Here is an 8300-nt window from a genome sequence, read left to right as displayed (position 1 = left end):
TTTGGCATGTCCTGATTTCTCACGATGAACTAACGTTGGCTATCAGTTGTTCGACGATTACGTTTGCACGCATGGTTCATGGCCCTCTACAACTTTGGGGATTGGTAATTCACAAAGTTTGCATTCCGCTGTACTGTTGTTGCAAAAGATATTATTCTGGTTTAGTGAAGTTTTTTTTGAGAGAAAGTGCGGCCATTTATTCATAACATAACATCAGTATAGAGAATTTACAGGATGTACTCCGGGATTACATCATGGAAACTAAAAAAAACAGAGTTCTCGCAAGGGCGAGCTAACAAGTGAGCTGCACCATTCAAGCCACGAGAAATATGACGAAAAGTACAAGACGATAAAGAGGCTGCAATCGGCTTGATATCTGATACCACCGCGCCCAACACTGACCGGTCCAACACAGAATCAGTGAGGGATAAATTGCCGGAAGCCACAATGATATGTTGATGGTCCTCTTCCTTCGCAAACTGGATCGCCCTACTCACCGCCAAGGACTCAGCAAGTTTAGGTGAGGTGACATCATTCTGATGCTCACGGAAACCCGATAGGCAACATCCATGGTCATCAAGAATCACCGAACCAATACCAATGCTTCGAGAATTCACAAAGATGGCAGCGTCGACATTAATCACAACAGTGCCGGCTGGTGGTGGAGTCCATCTAAGAGGTGATGTAACTGACCCACACCGAGCAGCACGGGGCTGGTTGACACAGTGCTCGACCACCATATCCACATAAGCTCGCGTTTTCTCGACAATTTTTTTCGGATGCGGAAAACCTTCATCATTTCTTGCGCCATTCCTTGCCTCCCATAAATGCCAGATTGTAATCGTTAAGGCTCATCCTAAATACTTGTCTCCAATGGTACTAAAAAAGAGGCTTGATTGTATCTAATCCATCATGGTCTAAAATGTTCTTCATTGGTATTCAGTATCTTACATTGACACGGTCAGACTTGTCCTTTGTTGTCAATAGTACCTCCATGAGCCTTGCACTCCTCATATGATTGTTGTTAAGCGTACTGCTTTGGTCCTCCTCTTTGAATCTGCTTTGGACGTTTTCTGATGCTGATTGAGTTGGCAGTATTAATGATCGGCGATCTACGGGGGGATATGCTATATTTTATGGCAGTATCTGGTCTTCTGGAGTGCTCGTAAGCAGTCTATAGTGTCTAGATCAAGTACTGAATCTGAGTACAACGCACTTGCTAATGCCACCGCAAAGCTTGTTTGGGTTCAATCGTTATTACATGAGCTTAGTGTAACATAAGCGCAACTTCCAGTGTTATGGTGTGACAACATTGGAGGGACTTACCTGTCATTGAACCCGGTGTTTCATGCAAGGGCGAAGCATATTGATATTGATTTTCACTTCGTTCGTGAGCGCGTTGCTCAGAAACAACTTCAGATTCGGTTTATCTCTTCTAAAGATCAAGTTACAGATATCTTCACTAAGCCACTCCCGTTGTCTTTATATGAGCATTATAGACACAATCTCAATCTTTTGGCACCGGTTAAGATTGATTGAGGGTGATAGAATACGTGTTTCCATTGGACACATATATGTTTTGTACAAGACAGTCGGCCCGTGTGCTGAGCTATCCCGCATAATCTCTTATGTATTCGTTTACGGGGGACCTAGACTTTGGAGGGGGGGGGTAGGAGATATATGACGGAGGGGGGAGGGGGCAGCGAGGGCGAGCTATAGGCGGCGTTCGTCGGCGGAGGGAGAGCAACGCCATGATCCAAGCGGGGCGAAGAGCGCGGTGTGGGGAAGGAAGAAGAGCGTGTGGATGGCGCGTTGTGTTGGGAATTCTATGAGTGTGTTTTTGCAAATTCGCCCGTCCCACATCTTCGGTGTGACGGAGGGAGTAATAAAATCCGCCGTGAAGGCACCATCGACTTCACAAATTAAGGCCCTGTGATTTCTCCCCGTGGTCTCTCCTCTCAGCCGCCGCCCTAACCCTAGCCGCCTCCAGTTCATCCTCCTCTATAGATTGGTTCCCCCTCCTCCGGTCGGCTTCGCCGGCGTCAGGAGGAGTGGGGAACCCGATCTATGCGTGGAGTTTTGAATAAAAGTATTGTTTTCATTAGATTATGTTAGGATTTTGGTAGCCGCCTTCTTGTTGGTTTCCCCTCAATGGAGATGGCATCGTATGCAATAAGTGATCTTCGGACTTTCGTTCGGCGACGAGATCTTCTTCCCGGCGTCAATGGTGGTGTTGAACAATCACAATTTTCTAGGTATGGGTTTTCGGATCTTACTTCGCCAGATCGATTTTGGATCTTTTGTCGTTGTTGCCGCGAGGAGGATTATCCTCGCAATTTTTGTCCCGGCTGCTACGTCCTCGACAATGGTGATTCGTACTCTCGGCTCTCCATCGACGACGACAAAGCTAGTTGGTTATTATTCCCCGATATACTCGGTGTTGGTACTCTTGCCGATGTTGTATGACTCGCTTTAATGGTTGCGTGCGTGCACGCAGCCTTGGCATTGCGGCTCAAAAAATTATGGGAGAACTTTCGTCGGTATCTACAGTGTCTATGGTTCGTTATGTATCTTTGGCCGCCTTCGAAGAGTACAAGATTGTGTTCGGAAGAAGAAAGAAATTGAAGACCTCGAAGATTTGTTACTATCTTTTAGACTTTATTTTGTAATCGTTGGAGTCAGTTCATGTATCTCTACCATGTACTATTTGTTACTATGAATATATGTGGTATTGATTGTCAAAAAAAAAATCCGCCGTGAAGGCTTTTCCAAAAAAAAAATCTAACAAAATCTCCTACCTGGGCTTCGGCTTCAAAACTCGTTTATTACAGCCCTACACTATGCTAATTTTTTTTTACAGCCCTACACGCGCAATAGGCTCGTATCGCCACCTGAACGCCGTAGATCCAGCCAGGTTACCGAATCGCGCTCCCCGGCTCGCCGCCCTTTCCTGTCTCGCAGTCGCAGCTCAGCAAGGAGGCCAGCCAGCCAGCGCCATGGTGAGGCCCTGAACCCTCTCCCCTCCCCTCCCCTCCCCGCGTCTCATCACCTCCTTCCACTGATTCCGCGGATCTGCCTGCCCATCTAATCGCCGTTTCTTGGCGTGATTTCAGTCGGCGCTCTTCAACTTCAACTCCTTCCTCGTCGTCGTGCTGCTGGTGATCTGCACCTGCACCTACGTCAAGATGCAATTCCCCGCCATGCTCAACGACCGCACGGGGTAATTTTCTACGCTTCCCAGCATTGAAAAGTAATTAGGGGTTTCTTCATGTACGCCAAGGCAAATATCTCTACCGTCAAAATCAGCACCAACAAGTGCGCAGGGTACCTGTATGGCTTCCTTTGCACATGGATTCTTGGCGGGGCTGCGTCCGTCAATGCAACATGTAGCGCTACTGGGCCTAGGGTATTTTAATTTGGATTCGTAAACGTATGCTGTGCGACGGTTTTTACACTGATTCAGAGTGAACTGCAAATCCGAATGTAGCTTCGGATGAATCTTGATGTGGAAGAATTCTGAAAACCCTATTCCTTTTTTTTTTTTTGGTATATATAAGATGAAGCTCATGTGCTAATTCTAGCTAGGGAATAAGATATTCAGGGTCTCTTTTATCCATACGATTCTAGAAAACACATAAATAGGAACAACCTGCGATTATGGTGTTATGCCTTTTTAAAGCTTATTACATGGTGTGACGAACCAAATGAACTTGCATAGTTGGAATCTCTCCAAGAGGTTCTACTCAATGGAAATGTTTCTATGAGACATGGTGCCAACGAATCCTGACAAATAACCCCTACTAATTACAGTCCGACGAAACAAACAACCCTCATGGGTAAAATCCTGAGGATGACAACCTCAAAAAAGAAAATCAATGAGGCCCCCGAATGCTATTTTGTATGTTACCATGGTATCTCTGCTGGCAACTATTTTTATATGCAATTTGTTCTTAAATTTGTTAGGTTTGAAAGGCCCTGGCGAAATTCGGTACAAACATTGGTCCTTTTGACAAATTGCAAACACTGCTTTATTGTCTACTATTTGCCATTTTCTTACATGAATCTCTTTTGACAGATTTCGTGGTTTCTTTTGGAAAGCAGCCAGAATAGGTATGCTCCTTTCTCTCCTTCTGGCTCAAATACTCTGCTAGCTCGTTCAATTGCTCACAAACCTGCTCTATCTTAATTCGAAGCACTAGTTTCTGTCAGTGTATATGCACTTAGTTTCATCTGTCAAACTGTGTTGTAAACGTTGGCTGAGGATCAAGGTGCTAATTGCTAAAGTTCTGGTACTTTTTGGCAGTTCTTTTTCTTGGTGAAGACTTACTGTTTCTTTATACAAAAATGCCCTTAAGTGCTTTGTGTTTTTTAAATCTTGTTACAACTTTAGACTTTAGATAAATTAGGGAAATGAAAAAGCTGCAATATCTCTACATTCTATATCAATGATTGTCCAATGAATGTTCATGAACTTCGTAGATCATTCAATCTCGTTATGTTCTTTTATTCAAATACCTAGAGGCTGAAATGTCTGAACTCGATTTGGCCTGGAAAAATGGACTTGTATATAATATTAAGATCGATCAACTTAAGATCAGTCTTAATCGTCCACAATCAATTACACTTATTCCCTGCAAGTTTCTATATATTAGGGGAAACTTGGCAGGGAAGGGCATATGGTAGCTGCCATTTGGAAATTTGGAAATCATCACTTGGTTTCTGTTTTCTGTTTTTTTTTAATTTGAATATGTGTTCATAGGTTATTCAACTGTTTCTATATTAGTAAATTTGCTCTTTAGCACAAAAGTCAACTTCCCCATGCTTTCATTTGATTCATAGTGGTTTTGTGCAGCAATTGTTGATTAGTATTTATTACTTACTTACAGACGTTATCAAACTCATGCGATGAAAAGCATAAAGTACCTACAATCTTTCGAAAGAACAAGATATTCCATAATTTTCTTTTATTTCAAGCGTTCACAATTAATCTTTCTCGTGGCTGTTCAACAGGTGAGAGGTTGAGCCCATGGGTAGCGTTCGGGTGCTTTGCTATGGGGATATCGACCATCTTCTTCTGAAGACCGAGCTGGCATCTTGGTTTGCGGAGTTATATAGGAAGGATCATCTATGCTGAATTTATGTTCATATCTTAGGAGAAGCCTTTTGCGTCAGTTTAACTTGGGATGGAGAGGGGTACTCTCGTGGCAAAAGCTGCATGTTTGTTAGGGATTGTATTCAGGTTGGTACACGTGTCGAAAAGAGAGATATGATACTATGATTGTACACTTGTATGCTAAGTGTTAAGCTAATACTACTTGCAAATTGTTAGCATTGAACTGATGGTGATTATGTTGATATGGAATGTTCTTTTGACCCTGGAATACCGATTGCGAGTTTCTCCTTTTTTTGTACTACTTGTTTTATCTTTCATAGTCAGAACTGGTGGCTGACAGATTAGAGCCCCTGATATGATATGTTGATTCAGATGAACCCATTGTTTGCTTGAAACCGAACATGGCAAACCTCGAATCTGTAACATACATGTTAATTTATCATTCTCGGTGTGTACTCATTCTCAAGATGTTGGATCAACATCTTCAGTGTACTCTTGAGCCTAAGTAAATTCCTGAAGCTAAACCTGACAAGCTACAAGCAGAACCAAGGAATGAAGGGCAAACAATCAAAATTGAATGAAGGGCAAACAATCAAAATTCACGCATGAGCCATAAAACTGCTCTCATTCTTCATGTTTTGCGCTCTAACGAACTAGCAACAGTCCTAAATTAGGGCATCTCTACGCAGGTATTCCATCTACCTGCAGATCAAATCGTCCCATCTACCTGCAGATCAAATCGTCCCATCTGGATGAGTTCTCAAAACTTCAGTTCAGTTTTACAGATTAGCATCATCTATTTGCCGCGAACAAAACATTTTGCTCACTGTACCATTTCATTGAGTTGAACAGTTATTTCCTCCACCCTTATTTACAGACAGCACGTGTATTTCGAGTTTCAGTTTTGACCATCAATTTGGCTAAAGAGAATGATGTAGAAATCTAGGTAAAATTGAGAACCAACCTGAGGTTGAGTGGTTAGGAGAGTGGTTGTACCTCAGCCCACTAGAGTTCAAACCTCAAGTTTGACATCTGTGTATCTCATAAAGGCGGAATATTCGTTCAGTGGGAGGCGATGTTTCCGTCAACAGCGAGGTGCCTGTGGTGACTTCGTTAATTTCAAGATCCAATCCGCAGGCTCAGTTTTCCGGAGGTGCTTATATAGGGGTAGGGTGAGTGTATGCGCGTGTATGTGATCGTCTACGTTTGTACTGTGTTTCTAAAAATAATCTAGTTAAAATTCAAATCATAGACTAAATATATATATATACAAAAATACGAAGATCTACAATATCAAATCGGTCCCAATAGATTGAGTAGAAGATATATTTCCAATTTTCTTTCGAATGCACACAACCTTTTATTAGAAGCATCAACTCCGGCAGTGCATCGATTGATGCACACCCCTTTTTTTTCTTCTTCCAAATGACGGTAGCTACTCAGGCAGTGCATCGTGGCCTTCAGTTGACGAGAAGCTTAGCCATGGCCTGCACATCAACTTCAATGGCGGCCGTATCTTTCCCACCCACAGTCTGATCGTCTTGAGCCTGAGGTGGAGCAGCTAAGCCGAGCCATGTCTGCAGGCCCTTCCGGACGTTGTCGCTGTCGTCGGTTCGATCGCGGAAGTTCTCCATGTCCTCGTTCATGCCCGCGATGCCCGACAGGATCAGCTCCCTCTGCCAGTTCTCGATCCGCGGGAAGTCGCAGTACTTCTCCCCGAACTCGTACATCTTCAGAGGTTCCACGCCGCCGATGTCGTGGGTGTACTTCTTGGGCACGCCGGCGGCCTCCCTGGCGCGGTAATGCTCCTCCACGGACTGCAGCATCTCCTCCACCGGCGGCAGCGCCCGCCGGCCGGACAGCACCTGCGCGATCCACTTCCCCTGCGCCTCGAAGAACCACGGAATAAGAACCTTCCTCGGCACGCCCACGAAGGAGAGCGACGGCGCCAGGGACGGCGGGAACACGTGCTCGAACAGCGGGCCGACGCGGTTGTCGTCCACGGTCACCGCGCCGCCCGTGTCCAGGAACGGGAACGAGTAGGTGTACCCCGTGCCGTACATGACCGTGTCCGCGACGACGCTTGAGCCGTCCGCAAACACCACGCGCCCGTCGGCGTGCAGCTGGTGTATCTGCGGGTGGAGGTGCAGGTTGGCGTGGTTGGCCAGCATCTTGGACATGGCCGGCGTCATGGCCTCCTCCGTGGACTTGGCGGTGAGGTGCACCTCCTTGGCCACGCGGCGCAGGTCCAGCGCGATGTCCTTGCCGCTATCCCCGCACCCGACCATCACCACCACCTCGCCGCGGAACGGCTCCGGCGTCCGGTACGAGTGGCTGTGCATCTGCCTCCGCAGCCACTCCTCCATGCCTTTGATGCGCGGGAGCTGCGGCTGCGAGTAGTGGCCCGTGGCCACTACCACGGCGTCGAACACCTCCTCCTTCTCGTTGCCATCGACGAGGTGCACGGATCTCACCGCCCACTGACGTGTCGACGGCGACGACGGCATGGTCTCGGCGACGCGCAGGACGCGGGTGTTGAGCCTGACGGCGTCCATCAGCCCGAACGCGTCGCAGAAGTCCCGGAGGTAGCAGTACATCTCCCGGTGGACGGGATAGCGGCGCGGGTCACGGCCCGCGACACCGTGCCTTGGCAGGAACTGGAAGTCGGAGAACCCCATGGCCTCCCGTGGACTGATGAGGCGGAGGCAGGCGTACATGCTGCCGGGCACGCGCACCGGCACCGTGGCCCCGAGCGGGTCGTCGCCGTCGGTCCTCGGGTCGTACAGCCACTGCCCGCCGACGTCGGCGCTCTGCTCCATGACCGTGACGGCGTGGCCCTCCCGCCGCTGCTCGCGCGCAGCCGCCATGCCAGCCATGCCGGCTCCCACCACGCACACATTCTTGGACTGCAGCTGCAGTGGCTGCTCGCCATCGCCAGCCGAAACCATGGCAGCCACGGAGCGCGCGCGATCGATGGAGCTAATGCAGAGTCGTTGGAGACGAGGAGGATTGTATGTTTTCCGTTTTTTGGTGTAGAACAATAGAGAGAGATTGAGCGAATATGATAATGTTGTATTGAGCCTCTCTCGGGCTAGTATATATAATATATATAGAGTACACGTTTTGAATATAAAGAAATCTCTTCTAGTGATAAGGTAGGTTTAGATTACAATCCTACACTATCAAA

The 8300-nt window shown here is 47.0% G+C and overlaps 2 protein-coding genes across 2 annotated transcripts; one reads left to right on the top strand and one right to left on the bottom strand.

The window, feature by feature from the left end:
• The first annotated feature begins 2905 nt into the window (after positions 1 to 2905).
• On the top strand, positions 2906 to 5381 carry LOC124678588 (protein kish-like). The gene is made up of 4 exons (XM_047214459.1): positions 2906 to 2999; positions 3114 to 3220; positions 4076 to 4110; positions 5011 to 5381. The coding sequence occupies exons 1-4, from the start codon at positions 2997 to 2999 to the stop codon at positions 5076 to 5078; spliced, it is 213 nt and encodes a 70-aa protein (XP_047070415.1). The 5' UTR covers positions 2906 to 2996; the 3' UTR covers positions 5079 to 5381.
• A 1192-nt stretch (positions 5382 to 6573) lies between these two features.
• LOC124672313 (flavin-containing monooxygenase FMO GS-OX-like 8) lies at positions 6574 to 8061 on the bottom strand. Its single transcript, XM_047208563.1, has one exon. It carries the CDS (start codon positions 8059 to 8061, stop codon positions 6574 to 6576), a length of 1488 nt encoding a protein of 495 aa, XP_047064519.1.
• Positions 8062 to 8300: the final 239 nt, after the last annotated feature.

Source organism: Lolium rigidum, chromosome 7, assembly GCF_022539505.1.
Source record: "Lolium rigidum isolate FL_2022 chromosome 7, APGP_CSIRO_Lrig_0.1, whole genome shotgun sequence".
Lineage (NCBI taxonomy): Eukaryota > Viridiplantae > Streptophyta > Magnoliopsida > Poales > Poaceae > Lolium > Lolium rigidum.
Note: the sequence above shows the minus strand (reverse complement) of the source record. Positions and strands in the feature narration are given on the sequence as shown.

Bases quoted from the DNA above. Each gene is read 5' to 3' on its own strand.
- LOC124678588 (XM_047214459.1), top strand. The intron at 3,221-4,075 runs GTAATTTTCTAC...CTCTTTTGACAG, and splicing joins ATGCTCAACGACCGCACGGG to ATTTCGTGGTTTCTTTTGGA. The intron at 4,111-5,010 runs GTATGCTCCTTT...GCTGTTCAACAG, and splicing joins TTGGAAAGCAGCCAGAATAG to GTGAGAGGTTGAGCCCATGG.
- LOC124672313 (XM_047208563.1), bottom strand. From the start codon at position 8,061: ATGGTTTCGGCTGGCGATGGCGAGCAGCCACTGCAGCTGCAGTCCAAG.